This window comes from Pleurodeles waltl, chromosome 2_2, assembly GCF_031143425.1.
Source record: "Pleurodeles waltl isolate 20211129_DDA chromosome 2_2, aPleWal1.hap1.20221129, whole genome shotgun sequence".
NCBI lineage: Eukaryota > Metazoa > Chordata > Amphibia > Caudata > Salamandridae > Pleurodeles > Pleurodeles waltl.
The window spans coordinates 996106269-996134131 of record NC_090439.1 but is presented as its reverse complement, the minus strand read 5'-3'; the positions used below and the strand labels follow the sequence as shown (position 1 = coordinate 996134131).

Below are 27863 nucleotides of genomic sequence, written 5' to 3'. Positions count from 1 at the left end.
TGGCAGAGGCTGAAACAACAGGATCATAGCCTGAATGATCTGGACTCTTCACTCTAGGGAAAAGACACAAGAATCTACTGTATCCAACATAGCTTTGATGCATTAGTGCATCTGTGGATTCAGGAGTGACTTTGGCACGTTGATAGTGAACCCTAGGACTATCGCCGTTAGGACGAGGTGGACAACTGCCTGGGGTAAGCCTGCATTTAGCAGCCATTCACCAAGGAATGGGAAGAGTGGTACCCCCTAATCTCTGAATGAGTGCTCATCTCGTTCATGAACACCCACTGGCCCTGTAGAGGCCAAAATGGAGAACTGCAAACTGAAAATGCTCCTGGTCCACTGTGAATCGTAGCTAGCACCTGTAGGCCTGCAGGCCCAGTCGGGGATATGGAAATAAGAATCCTGCAAGTCCAACACCACTATCTAGTCTCCGGAGTCTAGGACATACAGGACCTGACCTAGCATGATCATCCTGAACTTGTCCTTCCACACGAAAGCATTGAGATGGCAAGGATCTAAAACAGGACAAAGCCCTCCGTCAATTTTCGGCACAAGAAAGCAGCAGGGTAACACCCAGTTCCTATTTCTGAGGCCAGAACCCTCTCTATCGCCCCATTTGGAGAAAAGGAGACGTGCTTCCTACTGCAAGACAGAAAGGTGGTCCTCCGTCACCCGCCCTCATGGTGGTGGAAGATGTGGTGGGGTAAAGGAAATGGAAGGACGAAGCCCTCATGTACAATTTGGAAGACACACTTGTCTGAAGTCATGGACAGCCATCCCTGATGGAAATACTGGAACCTGCCTCGATCAGGGTGGCTGTGTGCTGGCAAGGACACAATGACGAGGTTTTGCATATCGGGATACAGGAAGGATGGTAGATTGAGCTCCACATTGTTCCTCCTATCCTAGGAGTTTTCTTTGTGATACACAACCTCTGCCACAAGAGGGCTGAAATGTCTGTTAGGCTGATTTAGGGGTCTGGAAATGACAAAATTGCTGAAAATGTTTCATGGGGATAGAAAGACCCAAGGATCGTGCTGTACCACTTCTTATCTTAAACCATTCAAGGGCCAAATCTGTTGTGTCACCAAAGAGGTGAGCGATATCAATTGGCATGTCCATTATGGGTGCCTGAGATAAGCAATGGCCCCTACAGGGTAAAAGGGGCAGGTCATAGAGTCACAATAGTTTGGACTACTCAATATATGTAATAACGGAATAAATACCTCTCAAAATTGTCACTAATACAAGTTACTTTAAACAATGATCGTCAAACATTCTTCATTATGAGCCTTTGCTAATCAACTTGAGGAATATTTTTCAAGACGTACTTTACAACAAACTCATACACATGGACATAATACATGGTAAAAGCAAAATAATGAATTACATAAAAGTGTAACGTGCATATTGGTTGTATTCTTTTACCAAACAAAGAAGGGAAACAATGCAGGAATTTTCAATAACTCAGAGAAACCTAGAGTTTTGGAAATGGAACAGCAGTCTATTTGTTTTGACTCACTGTCAGGTGGGATAGTAGAGAGGACGCTGGGAATTACCTTAACTGGTGGATGCTTGCACCACCAAGCTCTCTAATGTAGGGTGTTGCGTAAGAAAGGCCTGGTCTTCTGGCCAATGGCAGCAAGGGACCTGCCTATTAAATGGTGGTAGTGCCCAAAAGGATATCCGTGAGGGCCTCATTAAATGGTAATAGACACATTGAAGGTGATTGACCAGGCTCTAGTACCTCTGTAAGAACATTAGTCTTTAGTGCCATAGTTAGTAACATTCGACCTAATACTTCTGCTGCCCTGTGTATAACTATAGCAAAATAGGTGCTTTCCTTAGTGGGAGGGCCAGGAAGAGAAAGAAGGCCAGTATATGGAGACGTTTGTAAGCTACTGGCACCTTGCAGCTCCTCATACCAATTTTCCTCATCATATTTGGGTATAAAATCATCCCCTTCATCAAAGTCATTGCTATGTGAGTCAGAGATGAAAAGGTTATGCAAAGTTTGGGTCCTACAGTGTCGTAAGGGCAAGCAATCAGAATCGGAAGAATTACCAGTTGGTGTCCCCCCCTAGTAGAAGTTGACCTTGGTAGAAGTTGTGGAGCAATCTGCTTGGAGCCCGACAGCACAATAGGCTGCAAGTCCTCCTTCGGTGTCGGAATCTACATCGATGCAAGGGGACTGGTGCAGAGGACAGGGAAGGAACTGAAGTTGGCACTGGAACCAGTACTGAACTCGATGCAGATCTGAGGGGCACACACTGTTCTGACAGAGGCCTGACTGGAGGCCATTCGGATCCTTGCAGCCCAAAGGCACATCAGGGGAAATTGGTAAAGTGCCAAAAATGCACAGCATGGCCTCTCTGAAACACTCTACTTGCTGCAACCTCACCATTGGACAGGGAAACTCGGGTGGTAATGGGAATAGACTTGAAATTGGCTCAGATGGAGTTTGTGAACAAGATCATGTGGCATGTTGACACCCTCGGACCCTATCTCTGGAGTCTGAGAGTGGCAAAAGAGGGCCTACTCCCGCTTTAACTTCTTATGCTTTTTCTAGGGCTAAACTGAAGAGTTTGACCGCAGTGATGATCTGTTCTGATGATCTGCTGGAGGAATGACTTTAGGAGCAGAAACAGGACCTCCCTTTTGTCTTCATTCATGGTGTGGAGTCTTATGTTTGGTGACACAAAGCTTCACTTTCAGATTTATATTGGTGCATTCATAATAGGTTCTGAAATCGTGCTCTGACTCCAGGCACTAAAGACATGCTTTATGAGGATGCATCACAGATAGCTGTGTGCTATGGTCCCTACACAAATGGAACCTTACTGTTTTAAGGGCATCCGTTTTCCTTTGCACGCTGGAAAAGTTTGATGAAAAAGGTGGTCTTGAAGACCCAGGGTGCCAAGGACGTCAGCACATTGGTGGCACTTATATGCGACACAACTTACCAGCACACAGGAGTAATGCTTTAGAAATTTCTGGATCCATTCTGACACCTGGTGAATAGTCACAATGCAAGAATCTGAGGTTAGAAGTACCCATTAGAAACCCTTGTATGAAACAGTATCCTATAATTGCCAAATGGAGATTATTTACTGACATATGAACAGGCAGAATTAAAACCTGGGAGCAACCATTCTTAGTAGTAAAACATTAGTATGAATCAATGACTCATTCAGAGTCCAGAATTCTGACCTTGAAAAACTCCTACCTAAAGGACGTCAGCCTAGGAAGCTGGTGTGACTGAATCCCCTACAACTGGTGCCTTGTTTTTGTCACTGCTCTAATAAACAGAAACAGGAGTTTAAATAGACTCAATCAGGTTATTTTAGTTCCCTCATAGCAGCACCAACTGATTGTACAGATCCCTTGGTAACAATTTAATCCTATGCCAAGCCCAGTGTACAACAAGAATGAGGCCAACTAAGTGAAACCTAGAAGGTCAAACCACAGTGTGCAAGCATTCTGTTTGATGTACTAAATAATGATTGAGTACCGATGTCTTATAGATGCATCCTTTCAGAACGCATGATAGCTCTCACAATATGGAACCTGGCAGACAAAATCTACATTTTTGTAGATTAAAGAAAAACCTTACATGCTACTAAATTCAAAGAAGTTATATGTGGTTTCCAGTAGAAACCTTTGACATGGCTGAGAAGGATACACAATCAATGTTCTATATTTTCTTGCTTTTCATGTGTCAACTTGGTGGGTTGTTGTTTTGGGTCAGGTGATCCCCAAACTCATTTCATATATTTCAAAGGCAACCACCATCCAATGTAACTAAATGTCCTGTGGAACTAGAGGTACAAACACTTGAATCACAGTGCTAGGTTGCAATGAGTCATTGAGATTTCCTAGAGACCCTCTGCAGATCAAGAAGGTGAATGGTTTGTCTTTTAAACTCATCACCATTTTTTACAATAGCGTGGTTTGTTACCTGTAATGTTAGTTCTCTTTCAGGGGAATCTCCATTAAAGCCAAAAGCACTGAATAGTCCTACCCACCACGTTCAGAGATCCAGGAGCACTTCTTTATAATATGTCTTCGTAAGTGTAGATTTTCACCTTTCTTCAGTAAGGCCTGGAGAACACTTAAGACATGAATTTCTGCAGTCTACAGTCAAGGCAATATTGTCCAATTGCTTCAGAATGTATTTAAATAAGGGTAATAAATATGTACAAAATACAGGCAAAATAACTGAAATTGTGATGTTTACCTGTTTAAATCTTTCACTTTCACAAACCCTTTTTGTAAAACAAGAAGAGGATGAAGGTAGAGGTGACAATGTAGTCCTCTGTAGATGTGAGAATAGCGTCTGCGCCTTTAGGTACCCAGAGCCCTCTAGTATCCCATCATTCCCAGTTGCCTCACTTCTTTTTTACTGAGATAATGGAAGTATTAGAAAGGGAATTTGTCCAATAGTCGCCTTTGCTTCTTCCACCGGGAAGGAGAGAGGTGTGCTTATGACTTCAATAGAGATTCCCCTGAGATAGCACTAGAATTAAAGGTCAGAATCTATTCCTTCTCTCTCAAGGACCTCCATTGATAGTCATAAGCACTGAATAGAATAGCATGCCAATCCCCACAAACTGTGATGGAAAAGGAACAGAGACGATCAACAGACCAGATTAAGCACATACATTTCTCAGGGAGGCCTGCCCTACTTGAGCATCTGTTCCCACATCTGAATCCAAACAACAGTGTTTGGTAAAACTGTGAACAGGTCTCACCGTTGCCACTTTACAGATTTCTGTGATTGGTATATTTCTCATTAAAGCAGCTATAACCGCTTTCCCTCTAGTGGAATACACTTCAGGTCTACTGGACAGAACTTTACTAGCTTTCTGGTAGCATAACAGAATGCAAGAGACTATCCATCTAGATATAGACTGTTTAGCCATGGCTAAACCTGTACGGACTGGGTCATCATTTGGTCTGACTTGCGGATATCTTTTGTCTTGTCCAAATACAGTTTTAAGACTCATCTGACATCTAGAGCATGGAGAGTCTTTTCAGCTGGTGTAGGAGGGTGCTGAAAGAAGGAAGGCAGAGAAATGGTCTGATTATTGAGGAAATCTGAAATCAGTTTTGGTAAGCATTTTGGATGAGGTTTCATAACCACCTTTCTACTATAGAATACCTTGTATAGTTTGTGAGAATATAATGCCTGCATCTCACTAACCCAACGAGCTGATATGATGGCCACAAGGAAAGCAGCTTTCCAAGAAAGATGTTTGAAATGAGGATTTATGAATGGGCTCAAAAGGGGTCTTCGTAAGACATGAAAGGACTATGTTCAATTCCCAAGGAGAGGATGGACGCAGTATTGGAGGAAAAACCTTTTTCAAACCCACTAAAAATCATTAATAACTGGAATTTTTAAAAAAGGTTTGTGAAGGAGATTTCCTGTAGACAATATTTGCTGCCAAATGAACTTTGATAAAAGAGAACTGTAAGCCTGATCTGGCCAAGCCAGCATGTATGGAAGAATTGCTTCCTCCTCGCACTTAGTTGGATCAAAGTTCTTATCAGAACACCAGATAGAGAATCCCTTGCATTGAAATGAATAAGAAGAACATTATGATTTTTTTGATATGTTTTGCCTCTTTTAAAATGTTCTTGCAGTCCTGTGGCAGATTAAATTGCCCATATTATACTAGGTCAGGAGTCATGCTGCCAAATTTAAAGAGGAGAGATTAGGGTGAACCATTTGGCCCCCACATTTCGTTAGAAGATCCCGTCTGCACAGCAGCCTCATGTATGGATGCTCCGAAATGTGGGGACAGTCTGTGAACCACCATTGCTGGTGTTACACCAGAGCAATCAAGATCATTCTGGCCCTCGAGTAAGACAGTTTGATGAGAACTGATGGAATCAGGGGGATCGGAGGAAAAGCGTAGAGAAATCTGCTGGCCCAGTCAATCTATAAAGCATTCCCCAGCGTCCTTGCTTGTAGTATGTTGATGGTAGCCCCTAGATAATGCAGAAACGACTGAAGAAGATGTCACCTTGTTGTGATTGACATGCAGCCCTAGTTGGTGGAGAACACTGATCATCATTTGTTAATGGGCTTCGGCCTCTTGTTGAGCTGACGCCTTGATAAGCCAGTCGTCTAAGCATGGATAGACGAATATGTGGAATTTCCTGAGATTTGCTGCGACCACTGCCATACATTTGGAGAATGTTCTGGGGCTGATTTGAGGCGGAAGGGAAGTACCTTGCATTGATAGCGATTGTGACCCACTACAAATCTCAGGAACATGCAGTGTATTTTTGGCGATCGGAACATGAAAGTATGCATCCTGGAGGTCAATTGAGCAAAGCCAGTCTCCTTGATTTGGGTATACATTTGATAAAATAAAAGCTTTCGGAATTTTTCTTTTTGAATCCATTTGTTGGCAATTTTGAGATTCAATATGGCCTGAATTCGTATTTTGTGGCATTTCTTTTTCACTAAAAATAGGGAATACATACCTATTCCTTGTTCTTTGTGAGGAACAATCTCCACCCACTTGCTCGTGCAGTAGGATGTTGACTTCCGACCTTAACATGGAAGAGGGGAAGCAGAGATTCATTGTTTGGAGCCTGCTGGAGGCTTTCCTGCTTGGGCACGCTGATGGGCATATCTTTCCCTAGGGGGATGACGTTGCTGGTGTTGAAAAGGTTATTGCTGTTGTTGCAGATGTTGACCTTGTAATTAGTGAGGGGTTTGTGTGTAAAAACATCGATCAAACAGCCTATAGCGTGTCTGTATTGCTCCTTACGCTTTTCCAGGCCTACTAGTTTTAGAGACTCCATTTCTGACTTCACCCTTGCCATTTCATTGTCATTATAGCTACCAAATAAGGTGTTTCCATAAAAGGGCAGATTAAGGATTCGCTGCTGGCATTCTTGTTTCAAAGCTGTTAAATGAAGCCAAGAATGCCTTAAAAGGGGCAACCAAAGGCAGTATACATGTGCTTCTAGTAATGGAGCACCTACGACAGCGCTAATGACATGATTGGAGACCATCGTGCCCTCGTTGACTACTTCAAGAAAATCTTCCCTTCGATCTCCATGGAGATGTTCAGCAAACTACTATAACGAGTCCCGCAAGACTCTGTCATACCTGCCCAGCAGAGCAGATGTACTTGCTGCCTTTATTGTAGTGCCACTGTGCCACAGATATTGCGAACTACAGCCACGTTTTTACTCTCCATGCTCAGAGTAATTGTAGAGGACGAAGCAGTAGAATGCACCTTTTTTGCAGCTAAAGTGACTACAGAGTCAAGGGGAGGATTAGAGCAGAGGAACAATGGGTCCTGCTCTGGAGGCCTATATTTTTTTGGGACCCTCGGTGAAGCTGATTTGGTTGCACACACTGTAAGAAACCTTTCTATTGCTGGTTCCAATAACCCTGGAACTAGAGGTGGGAGAGGTCTAGAGGGCGCTAGTTGGTGCAGTGTCTCAAAAATCACTGATGTTGATGGCTGTGGGGCAGACAACGTAATATTCAGTTTTGAAGCTCCCCTTACAGGTACCACCTGAAAGCTGTTTATGTCGTCGATCGGAGAGACGCTTGGTTGAGGAGAATCAGACAAGGTAGGAGAATATTTTCCCATGCTGAAGGAGGAAGTTGAATATGGTGATGTTCCCAGTGACCATGCCCTAGACCAGGACGTATGAGGATAATGGCATGAATGTCGGGAAAATCGTCTTGAACAAGAGTGCCGAGACCGACGATGATGTCTTGAAGTTAATCTCACTCTGGATCTATGCCTAGATCTGGAATGAGGATCTCTAGATCTCAGGGATGTTATAACAGGTCTCAAAGGTGCTTCCACAGGTGTTTGCAATGAAAGAGGTGCAGGTGAAGTGGGTGGAGGAGGTGCTGGAAGAGGTCAGAAGTACTTTAGGTAACGATGGAGAATGCGCCCTGGAGTACTCAAAGTCTGAAGAAGATGGTAGAAGTCATGATCTTGACTTTCCTCCTCCTTTGGAATTTCTTGACGTAGACTATCCCCTCAACGTCATTCGTCGTTGACAAACTTCTTGATGTTAATGATCACCTTCGCCTCAACATCATGGTGTCTCTTAACGGCAACCTCCTATGCATCGAAGTTGAAAGTAGTCTTCTCTTCGACTTGAACAGATTAAATCTGTCGAGTGAAGTAGCTGTCAAATATTTCCTATGAGGTTTCTGAGGAAAAAAGCCAAAAAGAATGGTCTAAGATCTTGTCACCAGGGGCTGGAATAAAGAACTGAGGTAACTGCCACCTGCTGAGCATGATGGGATATTGGACAGCTCTGGGTCCTTAAAGGCGCAGGCGATCTTTTCACATCTACATAGGGGCATCCTATTGGGCTACACTGTTGTCTCTTCCTTCATACTTCTATTTTTTTAAAAAGCATTTGTGAAAGAGATTTAACCACGGAAACATCAGGTTCGATGGCATCTGTCGCTGTAGATACGCATGTTATGCAATAGCTCGCCATCTGGTGTTGGGCCGGAGTGTTACAAGTTGTTTTTCTTCGAAGAAGTCTTTCGAGTCACGGGACCGAGTGACTCCTTCTGTCTCCATTGCGCATGGGCGTCGACTCCATCTTCGATTGTTTTTTTTCCGCCATCGGGTTCGGACGTGTTTCTGTCGCTCCGAGTTTCGGAACGGAAAAATAGCTAAATTTCGGAAGATTTTCGTCGGTATTGTTGCGTTCGGGTTCGGCGTAGTTAGATTCAACACCGCGTCGAAGGATCGAAGAGCTCCGGTGCCCTTCGGGGTAGTTTTTTCGATCCCCCGTCGGGGCCTGGTCGGCCCGACCGCGTGCTGAAGAACGCCGATGGAACGGACCCCGTTCCGTTTCTGCCCCAAATGCCACAATAAATACCCCTACACAGACCAACACTTGGTCTGCAACCTGTGCCTGTCACCTGAGCACAGCGAAGACACCTGCGAGGCCTGTCGTGCGTTCCGGTCCCGAAAAACACTCCGAGACCGTCGAGCCAGAAGACTTCAGATGGCGTCCACGCCGACAGCCCAACGGGAGTTCGAGGAACAAGAAGAGGAAGGTACCTTCTCGATTCAAGACTCGGACTCCGAAGGATTCGACGATACACAAACCGTGAGTAAGACGTCGAAATCCACTCAGAGGAACATTTACAAGGCCCAGGGGACGCCACTGCCACCAGGCCATGGCTCGACCCATAAATTCGGTGACCGACCGTCGGCACCGAAAAAGGCCCAAACAGTGCCGAGATCGTCCGACTCCGGTCGAGACACCGGCACACAGCCTTCTCGGGACCGAGAAAGTGCTGGAGACAAGCGTCGACACCGAGATGCCGGTGCTGACACGGCTCGACGCCGAGACAGCGGGCCCGACGAAGATCGGCGCCGAGAGGTTTCGGCCCCGAAAAAGAAAAAAGTCACCTCGGAGCCGAAAAAGGACGCTCACAGGGTTTCGGTACCGAAACAAGCTGCAACCGACCCAGCTTCAGGCTCTTATACAGAAGAGCACTCGCTAACCTCACAAATGCAAAAGCATAGGTTTGAGGAAGAGCTACAATCAACGGATGTGGACCATACGCAAAAGCGTATTTTCATACAGCAGGGGACAGGAAAAATAAGCACCCTTCCCCCTATTAGAAGAAAGAGAAGGTTGGAGTTCCAGACTGAACAGACACCACAACCAAAAGTGGTGAAAAGAGTTACTCCACCACCCTCTCCACCGCCCGTGATTAACGTCTCACCAGCACAAACTCCATCACACTCCCCAGCTCACACCACCATGAGCCAGGGTGACCAAGATCAGGACGCATGGGACCTATACGACGCACCAGTGTCAGATAACAATCCGGAGGCATACCCTACCAAGCCATCTCCACCAGAGGACAGCACTGCGTACTCTCAAGTGGTGGCCAGAGCAGCACAATTTCACAACGTAAGCCTACACTCAGAACAGGTCGAGGATGATTTTTTATTCAACACACTCTCCTCCACCCACAGCTCATACCAAAGCCTGCCTATGCTCCCTGGTATGCTCCGGCACGCAAAAGAAATCTTTAAGGAGCCGGTCAAGAGTAGGGCAATCACACCAAGGGTGGAAAAAAAGTATAAGGCGCCTCCTACAGACCCGGTTTTCATCACTACACAGCTGCCACCAGACTCTGTTGTTGTAGGAGCAGCTAGAAAAAGGGCCAACTCCCACACATCTGGAGATGCACCACCCCCAGATAAAGAAAGCCGCAAGTTCGATGCAGCTGGTAAAAGAGTCGCAGCACAAGCTGCAAACCAGTGGCGCATCGCAAACTCCCAGGCCCTACTTGCGCGCTATGACAGAGCCCATTGGGATGAGATGCAACATCTCATGGAACATCTGCCCAAGGATCTACAAAATAGGGCAAAACAGGTGGTTGAAGAGGGACAGACCATTTCTAACAACCAGATCCGCTCCTCCATGGACGCTGCAGATACAGCTGCACGGACAATTAATACATCTGTAACTATCAGAAGGCATGCATGGCTCAGAACGTCTGGCTTTAAACCAGAGATTCAGCAAGCAGTTCTCAATATGCCTTTTAACGAAAAGGAACTGTTCGGCCCAGAAGTGGACACAGCGATTGAGAAACTCAAAAAAGACACAGACACTGCCAAAGCCATGGGCGCACTCTACTCCCCGCAGAGCAGAGGAAATTACAGCACGTTTCGTAAAACACCCTTTAGAGGGGGGTTTCGGGGTCAGAGCACACAAGCCAGCACCTCACAGACAACACCGTCCAGTTACCAGGGACAGTATAGAGGAGGTTTTCGGGGACAATATAGAGGAGGGCAATTCCCTAGAAATAGAGGAAGATTTCAGAGCCCCAAAACCCCTACTACTAAACAGTGACTCACATGTCACTCACCCCCTCCACACAACACCAGTGGGGGGAAGAATAAGTCAGTACTACAAAGCATGGGAGAAAATCACTACAGACACTTGGGTTCTAGCAATTATCCAACATGGTTATTGCATAGAATTTCTACAATTCCCTCCAAACATACCACCAAAAGCACAGAATTTGACAAAACATCATTCCAATTGCCTGGAGATAGAAGTGCAGGCACTATTGCAAAAGAACGCAATCGAACTAGTGCCAAACACACAAATAAACACAGGAGTTTACTCACTGTACTTTCTGATACCAAAGAAAGACAAAACACTGAGACCAATCCTAGACCTCAGAGTAGTGAATACTTTCGTCAAATCAGACCACTTTCACATGGTCACACTACAGGAAGTATTACCATTGCTAAAACTGCACGACTACATGGCAACTTTAGACCTCAAGGATGCTTATTTCCATATACCAATACACCCATCGCACAGGAAATACCTAAGGTTTGTATTCAAAGGAATACATTATCAATTCAAGGTACTGCCTTTCGGATTAACAACCGCACCAAGAGTCTTTACCAAATGTCTAGCGGTAGTCGCTGCACACATAAGAAGGCAGCAAATACATGTGTTCCCATATTTGGACGACTGGCTAATCAAGGCCCATTCGTTCATAGAGTGCTCAAATCACACAAATCAGATCATACAAACCCTCTTCAAACTCGGGTTCACCGTCAACTTCACAAAATCCAACATTCTGCCGCGCAAGGTACAACAATACCTAGGAGCCATAATAGACACATCAAAGGGAGTAGCCACTCCAAGTCCACAAAGAATTCTACATTTCAACACCATCATACAACGCATGTATCCAACACAAAGGATACAAGCAAGGATGGTGTTACAACTCCTAGGCATGATGTCTTCATGCATAGCCATTGTCCCAAACGCAAGACTGCACATGAGGCCCTTACAACAGTGCCTAGCATCACAGTGGTCTCAAGCACAGGGTCACCTTCTAGATCTGGTGTTAATAAACCGCCAAACTTACCTCTCGCTTCTGTGGTGGAACAACATAAATTTAAACAAAGGGCGGCCTTTCCAAGACCCAGTGCCACAATACGTAATAACAACAGATGCTTCCATGACAGGGTGGGGAGCACACCTCGATCAACACAGCATACAAGGACAATGGAACATACATCAAACAAAACTGCATATCAATCACCTAGAACTTCTAGCAGTTTTTCAAGCACTAAAAGCTTTCCAACCAATAATAGTTCACAAATACATTCTCGTCAAAACAGACAACATGACAACAATGTATTATTTAAACAAACAAGGGGGGACGCACTCCACGCAGTTAAGCCTGCTAGCACAAAAAATTTGGCGTTGGGCAATTCACAACCAAATTCGCCTAATAGCACAATTTATACCAGGGATCCAAAATCAACTCGCAGACAATCTCTCTCGAGATCACCAACAGGTCCACGAATGGGAAATTCACCCCCAAATTCTGAACACTTATTTCAAACTCTGGGGAACACCTCAGATAGACTTGTTTGCGACGAAGGAGAACGCAAAATGCCAAAACTTCGCATCCAGATACCCACACAAACAGTCCCAAGGCAATGCCCTATGGATGAACTGGTCAGGGATATTTGCTTACGCTTTTCCTCCTCTCCCTCTCCTTCCTTACCTGGTAAACAAACTCAGTCAAAACAAACTCAAACTCATATTAATAGCACCAACTTGGGCAAGGCAACCCTGTTACACAACGCTGCTAGACCTATCAGTAGTACCCTGCATCAAATTGCCCAACAGGCCAGATCTGCTGACACAACACAACCAAAAGATCAGACACCCAGATCCAGCATCGCTGAATCTAGCAATCTGGCTCCTGAAATCCTAGAATTCGGGCACTTACAACTTACCCAAGAATGTATGGAAGTCATAAAGCAAGCCAGAAGGCCATCCACCAGGCACTGCTATGCAAGTAAATGGAAGAGGTTTGTTTGCTACTGCCATATTAATCAAATACAACCATTACACACAACTCCAGAACATGTAGTGGGTTACTTGCTTCACTTACAGAAATCTAACTCTTCCATTAAAATACACCTTGCAGCAATATCTGCATACCTGCAGACTACCTATTCAACTTCCCTATATAAGATACCAGTCATTAAAGCATTCATGGAGGGACTTAGGAGAATTATACCACCAAGAACACCACCTGTTCCTTCATGGAACCTAAATGTGGTCCTAACTAGACTTATGGGTCCACCTTTTGAACCCATGCACTCCTGCGAAATACAGTTCCTAACCTGGAAGGTGGCATTTCTCATCGCCATTACTTCCCTAAGAAGAGTAAGCGAGATTCAGGCGTTTACTATACAAGAACCTTTTATACAACTTCACAAAAATAAGGTCGTCCTAAGGACCAATCCTAAATTTTTGCCAAAGGTTATTTCACCGTTCCATCTAAATCAAACAGTGGAACTTCCAGTGTTCTTTCCACAGCCAGATACCGTAGCTGAAAGGGCACTACATACGTTAGATGTCAAAAGAGCATTGATGTATTACATTGACAGAACAAAGAACATCAGAAAGACTAAACAACTATTTATTGCATTTCAAAAACCTCATGCAGGAAACCCAATATCAAAACAAGGTATAGCCAGATGGATAGTTAAATGCATCCAGATCTGCTACCTAAAAGCCAAACGACAGCTGCCCATTACACCAAGGGCACACTCAACCAGGAAAAAAGGTGCTACCATGGCCTTTCTAGGAAACATCCCAATGCAAGAAATATGTAAGGCAGCCACATGGTCTACGCCTCACACATTCACCAAGCACTACTGTGTAGACGTGTTATCCGCACAACAAGCCACAGTAGGTCAAGCCGTATTAAGAACATTATTTCAAACTACTTCCACTCCTACAGGCTGATCCACCGCTTTTGGGGAGATAACTGCTTACTAGTCTATGCATAACATGCGTATCTACAGCGACAGATGCCATCGAACTGAAAATGTCACTTACCCAGTGTAAATGGGTTCGTTATCGGAATGATGTAAGATATTGGAAGAATGCGACTGGCACCACTATTTGAGGGAATAATAACTGTTTTATTTAAAGTTGGCCAATTCTCTCTTGTTTCTTTCCACAAGATTAGCCCTATTTTCTATTTCCCCAAAACCCTGCTTGGGTTTTACAGTCTCTGGTGGTGTCTTGGTTCCGTCTTGAGGCGGTCTGGTTTTTCCGTCCTCCGATCTCCCGTATTCCCAAAAGAAAAAGAAAAATAAAAGTAATCAGGTAAGTGAATAAAGTAGGGGTAAGACAAGGGTTCAAACAGGGTTAGTAGGGTGGTGTGGACTAGGTAGGGCTGGTGCTGGTGGTGGGTATCACTCTGTGGTATTGTGCCCTTATTTCCTTTTTACTCCAAAAAAAAAAAACCCCTTTCTCTTCCTTTTCTTAGGGTTTCTTGGGTGGTGTCCCTGTCCGTGGGTTAAAGCAGTTTAGGTCCCCCTCTCCTTTTCTGGTAAGTCCCCTTCTTTCACGAGGTCTTCCCGTCCTCCCTTTCTTCCCCCCCCTTTCCCTCTTTTCCCTGTCAGCCAGCCTGACAGAGTCTGCCAGGCAGGGTATAGACGTACCTGGGAGGGCCACGTCCCTCCCGGGGCGCGGCCGGCACGTGGGTGATCTCCCGATTTCTCTTCGTCTGGGCCGGGAGTTGCCCAGTGGTTCCTCCTTCCTTCGAGGCGTCCTGACTTCTGGGTCTCTTCCTCCGTCCTGGGCACTCGGATGGCGGTGCTTCCCCTCGCTGCAACCGACTCTCCGACCTCGACGGTGTCCTTCTCTTCCTCCGGCCCCCTGGTGATGGCGGTTTCCCTTTCCGTTGTCGGCTCTCCGGTCACGGCGGTCTCTTTCTCTTCTTCCGATGCTCCGATGGCGATCTCCTCACTCCGGCTTCCCCGCGTTCTCGGCTCCTCCTTCTTTTCTCTCGATCTCTCCCGTCCGTCTTCTCTTCTGATGTTTATGACGCCCTCAGCGTCATACGTCATGGCAGGGAGGTTTCCTCTCGTGCCCCCGGGCCATTGTGTTCCTCCCCCGACAGGTGTTTGGGAGCTGCGTTCGGCGGCACTCCCGTTACACATCCCCTCCCTTGGATGGGGCTGTTCGAGCCCCCCAGGTCCCGGAAATCGAGACAAATAGTCTGCTTGTCCCATAAGGTCTCCAGGGAGATGGCAAACCTGGAAGGAGAAAGGTTGTAGCTCCATAAACCATCTTAAAATGCGAACGTTGGTGTCCTTATACCTCGAGAGCCAGGTAAGAGGGGCGTGGTCGGTATATAAAAGGAAGGACCTCCCTAGGAGATAATATTGAAGGCTTTCAACAGCCCATTTGATGGCCAGGCACTCACGCTCTATTATGGGATAGTTCTGTTCCCGTGGAAATAGCTTACGACTAATGAAGACCACCGGATGGCTTATCTCATTTTCATCTTTTTGGAACAGTACTGCACCCAGGCCTACGTCCGAGGCATCCGTTTGGAGATGGAAGGGACGACTGAATTCAGGGCATTTTAATACGGGTTGCGTGGTTAGGCACCGTTGCAAGGTACGGTAGCTATGTGATTGTGGAATGGTTAGACTTGTGATGTTCTTGGGTTGCCCCTTCCTCAAGAGGTCAGTGAGGGGGGCGGCCACTGTAGAGTAGTGGGGTATGAATCTTCGATAATACCCCACTAGTCCGAGGAAGGATCGGATCTCTTTCTTTGTGGTGGGTGCGCTTATACGTAAAATGGCTTCTATTTTACTCATTTGGGGCCTGATATTCCCCTTCCCAATATGATAACCCAGATAGGGAATTTCATTGAAAGCCAGACGGCTCTTGGAAGGATTGGCGGTCAATCCGGCCGCCGACAGTGCTTTAAAGATCTGTCCTACATGGTTTAAATGGTCTTCCCAGGTTTCGCTATGAATAACGATGTCATCCAGATAGGCGGCCGCGTATCTGGTATGTGGTCGTAATATAGTATCGATGAGTCTCTGAAAAGTGGCGGGGGCTCCATGCAGTCCAAAAGGGAGTACCTTAAAGTGATATAGACCGGAAGAGGTGGAGAACGCCGTTTTTTCTTTATCGGCTTTAGCTAAAGGAATCTGCCAGTATCCTTTTGTTAGGTCTAGGGTAGACATGTATTTGGCTTTACCGAGCCGTTCTATAAGTTCGTCTACCCTGGGAAGAGGATACGTATCAAATTGGGACACGGCATTGATTTGTCTAAAGTCGATACAAAAGCGTATGGATCCGTCCGGTTTTGGCACTAACACCACCGGGGAGCACCAGGGGCTTTGGGACGGCTCTATAATATCCAAATCTAACATCCTTTTTACCTCCTCTTCAACTATGACCTTCCTCGCTTCGGGAATGCGATAGGGACGTAACCGGATTATTTTACCCGGTTGGGTTATAATCTGGTGGTGGATTAGCTCTGTTTTACCTGGAACAGGGGAAAACACGTGGGGGTGCGCATTAAGGAGTTGGTTTAGTTGTTGGTTCTGTTGCACTGTTAACTCCGCATTTCGGAGGGGTATATCGCCCTTTGAGGGGGGGTCTGTGGGGCACCACCCTATTTCTAGTTCTTTTACTGTGTTAACTAAACAGTTTATATTTTGGTCTACTTGAGATTCCTCCCATCTTTTTAGTAAGTTAACATGAAAGATTTGAAATCGGTTGGGATTAGTCGCGAGTTGTAGTTTATAGGTAACCGGAGTTACTGCTTTTATTATTTTATATGGGCCTTGCCATTTTGCCAAAAGTTTATTGTCTGAACTGGGTAAAAGCACTAATACTTGGTCTCCCTCTACAAAAGATCTCATTTGAGTGTTCCTATCGTAATAACGCTTTTGTTTCTCCTGAGCTTTTTCCATGTGCCCCCTCACATCTTCCCATATCGTTTGTAGTCGGGACTTTAACTCACTGGTGTACTCTAGGAGAGGTTTTTCCCCGCTTTCGTCTTCCTCCCATAACTCGGCTGCCATGTCTAATAGGGTCCTAGGCTGTCGCCCAAACAGCAGTTCGAATGGACTATGTCCTGTAGATGCTTGTTCATGGGTTCTGACGGCATATAACACTAGGGGAAGTTTCTTGTCCCAATCTTTACCTGACTCGGAGATCGCTTTCCTCAGAAGGGTTTTCAGGGTGCGATTATACCTTTCTACTAGTCCGTCTGTCTGGGGATGATAAACCGCTGTCCTTATCTGTCGTATCCCTAATAATTGACAAATCTGAGCCATCAAGTTGGACATAAACTGGGTCCCTTGGTCCGTCAATATTTCTCGGGGAAACCCTATTCGTGAGAAGAAACCTATCATGGCGTTGGCGACACTTTTAGTGCTAATACTAGTTAGGGGGATAGCTTCCGGATACCTAGAGGCGTAATCGACCAATACTAGAATGTAACGGTATCCCTTGGAAGACGGTAGGAGGGGCCCGACTAGGTCCATTCCTACTCTAGAGAACGGTACGTCAATAATGGGAAGAGGATGTAGGGGTGCTTTTTTCCTGGGTCCGGGATCTATCAACTGACATCTAGGACATTGCTGACAGAACTTTCTGATATGGGAAAAAACCCCAGGCCAGTAGAATTTCCTTAATAGGTATTCCTCTGTTTTTTCTCTCCCGTAATGACCCCCCCCGGCTGATTATGGGCTAGATGCAACACCTGCTGCCTATAGGGTTCGGGAATCAGTAACTGTTTCTTTTCCCCTCTCTCGTTACTGGTGATTCGATATAACAGATTTTTATTGATCACAAAGGAGGGACCCTTATCATCTATGGTTCGAGGTTTGGCACTTCTCCAGGCGTGGATCAAACTGGGATCGTCCCTTTGACTACATCGGAAGGGCGGAAGACCAACGAGGGCGAATACCTGTGCGTTATCTCTGTCGTGGTTTGTATCCTCTCTTCTATAGGACTTCCTGGCTTCTCGTTTTTCTCTTTTAGTGGGTTTATAGCGGGTCACCGGGGCTGTTATGGGTAATTCAGAAAAAGGGGCGCTTCCCAACCAGGCATCCAGGTCTTTCTTGCTCTGTGTGCTGTCCAAAAGGATCGGAAAGTCTTTAAAGTCTGTTCCTATGATGGCCTCTTCCACCAACTGTTCAACTACCCCCAGCCTTATGGGGGTATTTGTTCCTTCCCAAAAAAAGGTTAGTCCATATTAGGGGATATTCTCTTGTTTCCCCGTGAATACAACATATGGATACTGTGAAACCTGGGTCAAGTGTATGCTCGGCAATCAGATCCGCTCTGATTACGGACTGACTACATCCGGAGTCGATGAGCGCTAGGGTGTCCCTCCCATTAATGGACAGTATCTTTTTGTATTGGGTATCTTTCCCCCCCGTGTAGAAAACCCGGCCTCTCGTAACCCCTATTTCCATGGGTTCGGGTTTGCCGGACTTCAGCGGGCAAAATCGGGCAATGTGTCCCCATTCCCCACAACTAAAACACTGGGGCTGCTGTCCAGAGGGCTTCTCTATCCCTCGTAACCTTCCCGGTTCCTCTATCGGCCTTTTCCCCGAGGCTGCGGATTGTCCCGTGTTTTGCCTAACTGGTTGAGGTAACAACCGCGGAAGGGGTGTTTTGAATTCGAGGGAGCGGTGGAAAGCACAGGCCAGCTCAATGGTAGTATTCGTGTCGGGGTTCGGGTGTTGCTTGATCCAATGGCGAGTATTGGCGGGTAGGGCGTCTAGATATTGTTCTAGGAGAACGGCCTCAATAACATCTTCCCTATTCGTCCCTATGGGTCCAAGCCACTTGAGACCTAAATCTTTGACCCTAAAATATAAAGCTCGAGGGTTCTCAGAGGGGCCCCACCTGGCCTTCCTGAAGCGAACCCGATAGTGTTCTGTATCAAAGCCGACCCTTTCTAGGATGCTCTTCTTGATATCCGGATAGGGTGTTGTCCCACCCGGGTTAACCGCTTGATATGCTGCTTGGAGGGTCCCGGTTAATAAGGGAGCGATATATTGACCCCATCTGTCCTGCGGCCAGGTGGCTGAAATGGCGACGCGTTCAAAGTTAGTAAAGAAGGCGTCGGGGTCTTCGCCTTCCTGATATCTCTGCAAAACGGAACTAGGTACATTTGGATGTACCCGAGTTGCTGCAATGGTATCCGTCAAAGTCTTTATCGCGTTGTCATGTACCAACTGATTGTTGGCCATGATAGTAGCCTGACTTTTAAGCGCGTTTTGCAGAGCCTCCCTTTCCACCTTGGCTGCCTTCTGTTGCTCCTCCCATACAATTTGCAGATGGCGTTGCCCCTCAGCTAGTTGCTGCATCATATCCGCCATTGTGGGCACCCCCTCCATTTTCTAGGGTTCTCCTGTCGCCTGTTCCAATATCCCACTTCTGACACCACTGTAAATGGGTTCGTTATCGGAATGATGTAAGATATTGGAAGAATGCGACTGGCACCACTATTTGAGGGAATAATAACTGTTTTATTTAAAGTTGGCCAATTCTCTCTTGTTTCTTTCCACAAGATTAGCCCTATTTTCTATTTCCCCAAAACCCTGCTTGGGTTTTACAGTCTCTGGTGGTGTCTTGGTTCCGTCTTGAGGCGGTCTGGTTTTTCCGTCCTCCGATCTCCCGTATTCCCAAAAGAAAAAGAAAAATAAAAGTAATCAGGTAAGTGAATAAAGTAGGGGTAAGACAAGGGTTCAAACAGGGTTAGTAGGGTGGTGTGGACTAGGTAGGGCTGGTGCTGGTGGTGGGTATCACTCTGTGGTATTGTGCCCTTATTTCCTTTTTACTCCAAAAAAAAAAAACCCCTTTCTCTTCCTTTTCTTAGGGTTTCTTGGGTGGTGTCCCTGTCCGTGGGTTAAAGCAGTTTAGGTCCCCCTCTCCTTTTCTGGTAAGTCCCCTTCTTTCACGAGGTCTTCCCGTCCTCCCTTTCTTCCCCCCCCTTTCCCTCTTTTCCCTGTCAGCCAGCCTGACAGAGTCTGCCAGGCAGGGTATAGACGTACCTGGGAGGGCCACGTCCCTCCCGGGGCGCGGCCGGCACGTGGGTGATCTCCCGATTTCTCTTCGTCTGGGCCGGGAGTTGCCCAGTGGTTCCTCCTTCCTTCGAGGCGTCCTGACTTCTGGGTCTCTTCCTCCGTCCTGGGCACTCGGATGGCGGTGCTTCCCCTCGCTGCAACCGACTCTCCGACCTCGACGGTGTCCTTCTCTTCCTCCGGCCCCCTGGTGATGGCGGTTTCCCTTTCCGTTGTCGGCTCTCCGGTCACGGCGGTCTCTTTCTCTTCTTCCGATGCTCCGATGGCGATCTCCTCACTCCGGCTTCCCCGCGTTCTCGGCTCCTCCTTCTTTTCTCTCGATCTCTCCCGTCCGTCTTCTCTTCTGATGTTTATGACGCCCTCAGCGTCATACGTCATGGCAGGGAGGTTTCCTCTCGTGCCCCCGGGCCATTGTGTTCCTCCCCCGACAGGTGTTTGGGAGCTGCGTTCGGCGGCACTCCCGTTACACCCAGTGTACATCTGTTCGTGGCATCAGTCGCAGTAGATTCGCATGTGCCCACCCGCCTCCCCGGGAGCCTGTAGCAGTTTGGAAGTTACCTTCAACTATTTGTATATGTATCATCTCAACCTTAAGTAGGTACATACTTAGTCACTCCATTGCATGGGCACTTTTACTACAATACAACTCCTACCTCACCCTCTGCGGGGAAAAATAATCGAAGATGGAGTCGACGCCCATGCGCAATGGAGACAGAAGGAGGAGTCACTCGGTCCCGTGACTCGAAAGACTTCTTCGAAGAAAAACAACTTGTAACACTCCGGCCCAACACCAGATGGCGAGCTATTGCATAACATGCGAATCTACTGCGACTGATGCCACGAACAGATGTACACTGGGTAAGTGACATTTTCATTATTTTGCCTGGTTCCTATATATCTTTGTTACCCTTTTCAAATACGTTCTTTAGCAATTGGCCAATACAGCCTTGACTACAGGCTGAAAAAAAATCAACCGAGGGCCTTAGTGTTTTCCATGCCTTACTAAAGAAAGGTGAAAATCTACACTTAAGAAGATATATTATAAAGAAATGCCCCAGGGACCACACACATGTGGAAGACTACTTAGTGCTTATGACTATCAATAGAGATCCCCTGAGAGAGAACTCTGGTATTGAATCCATTTGAAAATAAGCTGATACACGCACAATGAATTTGCTGCGTACTACTGAGGCAGATGTAAGCCTGATTGGAAGAACCAAGACTAAGTTCTTTGCCCAATACAAACCGCAGTAGTAAGTCTAACCATGGATAGAATTAACCTACTGTTACATGCCTTGATTCTCCACATATTTAAAATGCTCCAAGAACCATGGCTATCTTTGGATTTCGGCAGTAAATGACTACAACATTTCTGGCTTTCAAGGCAGCTTTCTCTCCAGACTATTGTTTTACCAAAAAACTAATATATAATATACGTACAGAGGGCTTTTGGCCAACATGCTTTATCCATTGGCTTCTCTGTCATTAATAGTTTGCATCCACCCACCATAACATACGGCATGGAGCAAAGGATCAACCAACTTTACCACCTAAAACTAGTTGTTTACATTCAGTGACAAATTTGGATCAGTGTACTTTTTCATTTGTTTCTTATTTTAGTATAGAATACTGGCTATTTTTTTTTGCATGCACTTCAGCTGTGTAGTTAGAAGGGGATATTTTGTACATCTGCTTTTTAAAAGTGTTTAAGTATCACTGTAACATTGTTGGAACCGGAAAGTTGAGTTCGTGGTTAGGATGCGATTTATTTTCCTCTCTGTGACAATAATACTTACAAAGAGGCTGGAAGGCTTGCTATTTAAAATACATCCCTAGCAAAAGAGCCACATCACTGAATGTTTTTTTTTAATTCTAAATCAGTATTGTAAGCGTATGGCAGTCGTGACTAGGTGGCAGCATATTTTCTTTTGTTTTCTTTTTGTTTTTGTGACACTTGCCAGTAATTAAGCAAGTAAATACATAAATAAATATACCCAAAATACCCACCACACCAGCGTGCCAAGTTCAGACCTGTTTGCTTGGCTAATTTTTGCTTTAGGAGGAAATGAACAAAGACATTTGGTTTCAAGAAACTTGACAAGCCTATTAATTGACAACTTAAAAGTTCCTAAAGGATTTGAAAATGTAGGCAAGAAAGACAATTTCTGTCACTCATTTGTTAGATACTGTAAAATGTATTGCTAGAGAATGCACAAGATATTTGCATTTGTATTCAATTCCTTTAAATCTAATGTTCTCATAGAGGGGGTTGTTTAACAGCGGTAGTATTTGGTACCTCACCTGGAGCAAAGCTGAATCCTCAGACAGATCTGGAATATCTTGCAGTAAGCTTCTCCATATTTTAACATCACTAAGAACAACACTCATTCCTCCACCTGTAAGTGGATGCCTCATATTGTATGCATCTCCCAAAAGAAGCACTCCTGCAAAAAAAAGACATTTATTGAAGACTTGAATTGTTTTCCCACTACGTGAGGGTGTGGGGTATTGGTCGGGCTAAATACTTAGGTCTGAAGTTACATTCACAGAAAGTGACATTGAAAGTATAATTCCAAATCTGCTCTATAGCAATAAACACAGAATAGCAGGAACACAGGTTAAAACAAAACACTGACAGTAAAAAAATGAAAAACAAATGGTAAAAAAATAATGCAAGAAACGGTAATAATAATGCTAATAATCTGTTATGTCTATTGAATTTTACATTGAACATTTTACATGCACTATTACTACACACTAGAACTTGATATTCATTTTAACAATCTAAGAACATTAAAAGACTGACTCATTCTTACAGGGATAGCCCAAAAAATGAATTAACTATATTATTTTAGGTGTGCATTCATTTTTGTGGCATTTAACAAAATAACATTTTCAGCATTAGAACAACAACTGAAGAAGTACGAAACTCACCAAACCTCAAACCCTATCCTTCCTCCCCACTATTATCTATTCCACTCTTCCGTCTATTTCCACCCACCACTTCCTAGCACCACCTCAGACCCTGACCACCATAATCAGTTGTTGTTTTGTATATGGTTGACTCTGGCAGTAAGTGACCTTGGGCCATATGTATGAACACATTTTCCCATAGACACAAAATGGGTAAAACCCTTTGATACATCTGGCCCCTTGTGTTTTATTCATCACCGAAGAATAATAATCATAAAGTTGATTTTTGTTTAATATCTTGAGGACCCTAAGGGCCTGATTTAGAATTTGGCAGAGAGGTTACACAATCACAATGGGGACGGATATCCGTCCACTGAAATGTAAATCCGATAGGATATAATGGGACTTATATTTCTGCGGAAGGGGTGTCGGTCACCATTGTCACGGAGTAACCCCTCCGCCAAACCCTAAATCAGTCTTTTAGGGTATGAGAAGTCCATGTAGTCCTTGCTAAAGAAGGCAAGGAGCTGACTCCATTACTTTGCAAAATGTTTTTCATCACCTCTCACTGTCCATGAGAGTTTTCTATGCCTAGTACCCACCAAAGTTTTACAATTCATTTAGGTTCAGAGGGGAGTGTTGTTTATTACAAAGCAAAAGGATCCTTTGTTTGGCAGCTAGAATTAAATGGGAAATTAGACGGCCTTGGTTGCCATACAAAGTGTAGATGTCAATTGCCAGTAGGCCTAGCTGTACCACTTCCGGCAATGGATTGATATAAGCTCTGCTCTATGTATGATAACACTGAGTTCAAAAATTGGTTAAGAATAGGCCAGGACCACAGGATATGCGTCAGGGTGCTTTTTTCTCCACACCCCCTTCAAACATTTAAAGTGGTTACCCTCTTTACAGGTCTATACCGGGTATAGTGGCAACAATATAATATTTTCAGAATAGTTTCTCTCCCTCCTGCGTGCGCTACAAAGTTACTAAGTTAACTTAATATGTCCTCCCACTGTTTCTGATGGATGATATCATGTTGTTCTAGCGCTCGCCCCCACTATGACCAAAGAAATAAACCTCCACTGATTGAAAAGGGGATGACGACTGAGCTTCGTAGCTGGACAAACAAAACACTATTGCTCTTGGTGGAGGTGTATAAAATGACAACACTACCCAGGATACTTTATATCTTTCATACATTAACCATCCCCTCCCAAAGGAGTATTTTCATGATGTTCAAACTTTATGCTAAGCATTGGAGTTCAAACTATGTGCTACACGTTTATCTGGTGGGGTGGGGAAGAGAGGATCACAAAACTGCAATGCTCACTAGGACCGCAACAGAGCAGGCTGGGAATTCCCGACCTATTTCAGTATTATGGGGGAGCGCATTTGCATTTCCTGATGCACTGGATAAGGAGAGGAACCGAGAAAAGAGTCATGCATGAAGGCACACAATGGCTGCAGGGCATCTCTGGGAAAGCCTGTGGTGGACTAAACCTAAATGCACAGTGAAGTCACGGTGAGGACAGTTCAGTCTCACAGCTTTGGGTGGGTGCAGTTATGCTACAGCCATTGGGATCACATCTCTTGATTCTTTCCAAGCGCTATCTGTCCTCGCTGTTTAGGGTCGTCAATGTGGCGCTCTCCAGATATGTGGCTCTGGCTGGGGGTCTGTAAGTATGTTTATATAGAGTTGTGAGTAGTAGCCATATAAACATTTAGTTTTGTCTTTATCTTGTGGGTATACCATCCTCTCCAGTGACTTGACTGCAGGCAAGCCTAGGAGAGGCAGGTGGCGCTGATGGGCCACGATAGGGAGCCTGTGACACGGGGAAACTGATTTCCTAAATATTTTATATGAGAGTGGCTTTAGTGCTCAAAGCATAGTTTAGTTAACTTGATCAAAGAAAGGACCTCATTTTTGTTTTTGATTTAGCCCAGATCTATGGCTTGGTTATGCTTAGGAACTGCCTGGAAAACAACAAACATCTGATTTCTACCATAAGCAGCAAATTTGATCTTATTGCCACAGGAAGTGTTAGCAAAACAGCACTTTATCCAACGGCCAAAATTCAACTCAATGGTCTGGCCACTGGAGAACCGATCAGGCACTATGAGCACTGTCTAGCTAGAAGAACATTTTCAGATGTAATCCACATTTTTGTAACAAGCAACCAAGGCAAAACTGTGAAGGAAAGTCCAGATTAACTACATAGTATGCCTCATCTTTGCAGCTATTATTCACTTTTTAAAAGTGTTGTGGCTGTTGCAACAAAACAAACAATAGTAAGCAAGAAACATAGGGATGTGGCCTGAGCGTTCAAAATGGCGCATAGATGCAGAGCTCCTCTGAATGATGGGATTCAAAGCAGTACAGATGGGTGGAAGACACACATGATCAGACTAAAAAAACCTGAGGCTGACTTACTGGGAAGGCCTGGAGCCTGTGCTGATGAAGAAACAATGGGGGGGGACTGATAATCCTCTGAATACACTGGCGTGGACCCAGGCTGCTCAAGATGGCTGATGAGACTCTGGAGACCCAGTGAGCGGGAATCAGCCGTATTGTGTCAGCCCGCTAGTGAGAGGTCCCAGTCAAGGTGAGAGAGGTCAGAAGGCGAAAGAAGCACCCAGGGATTGCAGCTGTTTGTTCCTGCACCCAGAAGACATATGAGTCCAGGAGAGGTGGGTGACGCTGGTGGACTGCAATAGGGGAGCCTGAGATGTGGCTAACCCACAGAACGTACAGGAGGGGCTGATTCCAGGAAGAGACCTGGAGATACCTTCAAACCTACTGGGGGTGTCAACCAATAAGGCTGGCACACACTTCAGGCTTGGGGGTGGACTCGGACAAATGGAAAGGCCCACAGGCAGCACGACTCTGTCTGAGAGAAGAAAGCATTTAACATAAGAAGTGTAAAACTCATGCATCGTTGGGCTGAAATGCACAAACATGTAGGCAGGAGACTGCTCTTGCCCCAGAAGATAAGTGTGGCAGAGGGTCTCAAAGATCGGTCACATATAAAAAACCTCAACACCAATCTATGATTGAGAGCCGCTTCTGCTGAGTGTGAGCTTTGCAGCAACGTTGCTGCATAAGCAGCGGGGTGTGGGAGCCGCAGACACCGCTGCCCTGAAACACACTACCCCTAGGGTAAACAGAGCACCAGCAGTAGAAGTGAGGCAGGCCTGCAGGTACAGACAGAAGACGAGAAGGGACCCCCACCAACGAGGCTTGGTGTGGTACACTGCTGAACGATTGCTGACGTAAGCCCTAAGGCGAGACCCCTATGAAATACTTTGGGCATCTGGATAAGCACAGATGCACAGGACATTATTAAGCTCAATCATTGCAGAGCCATTAGCCAACAGGACTGGGTCGATCATTGACTGAAACTGCCACTAACAATGTCAGGGAAAATGCGCTTAGTCTAAATGGTTATGCTCCCCAAATTCCTATATTACTTTGTTAGTATACCCATCACACTGCATAAACGTTTTTGTTCCAGACATTTAAGACGCTGTGTAATAGAGTGACCTGGAGAGAAAAGAAACCTAGTCTGTCCTGGGCCCCTTTTGCCCAACCATTGTGGCTGCTTCCCTTCACATAGAGCTCTACTACATGTGTGCGCAGTCACACATTGTGCACTATTGGATCCACTGACAGAACTATGCAGCCCATTCAGCAATACAGTGTGATGTGGCGCATCCCGGCCATTCCCTCAGGCACTGCAGCAAACTGGAGCAAGTCTGCGGTGTTCCTGCTCATTCCAGACACAGCCAGAGCTGACCTTGACTTTCCCTTGGAGTGGTGTGAGACCCTCACAGAGTACTTGGGCGTCTGGATAAGCACAGATGCAGAGGACATTATCAAGGTCAATCATGGCCAAACCATCAGCCAACTCGAGGATCAGGTCGATAACTGGCTAAAACCGCCACTAACAATGTGTGAGAAAATGGGCATAGTCTAAATGGTCATACTCTCCAAACTCCTGTATTACTTTGCTAGTACCCCCATCACACTGCACAAAAGTTTTTTTCAGACACTTAAGACCCTCTGTATTAGAGTTACATGGGAAGAAACGAAACCCAGTCTGTCCTGGGACACACTTGCCCAACCATACAAATGGGGAGTGGCTACGCAGCCCTTCACATAGAGCTCTACTGCTTGTGTGTGCAAGCACTCATTGTACACTATTGGATCCACCTACAGAACTGCGCAGCCCATACAGCGATACAGTGAGACGTGGGGCATTCCGCCCTCCTGGAGACACTGATGCTTTTGTGTGGGGCCCTGAGATTAACATGGTCCACTGCACAGGCAGAGCCTGGGATAGACTTTAGACACTGGCTGGTTCTCCCTCTTTCTACTCCGCATAGCCCCCGCTACTCCACCCTCGATTTTCTAAGATAATGGATGCAAAGGTCATGTCCCATCTTCATTGTCTGGGAATCACAAAATGGGGAGACATACGAGGAAGGCAACTACCCTAGATAAGTATGGAGCTCAGGATGAGATCACCCCGCTGGGTGCATTTCTCTGCCACAGTTTAAAACTCATTTGTAAACTGATCACTCCTCACTTCTCATGTGAGCCAGCATTCTTTACAACACCATAACGCATCATAGACACCCACTCCCTAAGCAACACATTACTAAGTTGTACAGGAAGATGTAGGAGGGGATGCCTATTTGGACAACTCTTGACAGGACAGGGTGGGAGGAGGACATTTACATCCCCATTTAAGACGCAGAGTGGGAGTACTGCTATGCCTATATAAGGAGCTCCTCCCCAGCAGCCGACTCAGACTGATACATTTTTGATTTATACATCAAATATACTACACCCAGGCAAAGCTGTTTAAATTGGATCTGAGGGAGGATGATAAATGTGAACGATATGGAGCACCTGGGGTGAGATTTCTTAAGCCCGCATGGGAATGCTCAGCTGTTTGTGGGTATTAGAACTCAGTAGCACTCACCTTGCAGCAGATGCTGGACCTG

General features: G+C 45.6%; 1 protein-coding gene across 2 annotated transcripts in view; it reads right to left on the bottom strand.

Annotated features, from left to right (window-relative positions):
- SQLE (squalene epoxidase) overlaps window positions 1–27863 on the bottom strand; it is a 99409-nt gene that overhangs the window by 30511 nt on the left and 41035 nt on the right. For both annotated transcript variants that reach the window (XM_069220732.1, XM_069220731.1), the window contains exon 8: window positions 22242–22384. In XM_069220732.1, the coding sequence (XP_069076833.1) occupies window positions 22242–22384 (143 nt within the window). The remainder of the gene's footprint in view (window positions 1–22241; window positions 22385–27863) is intronic.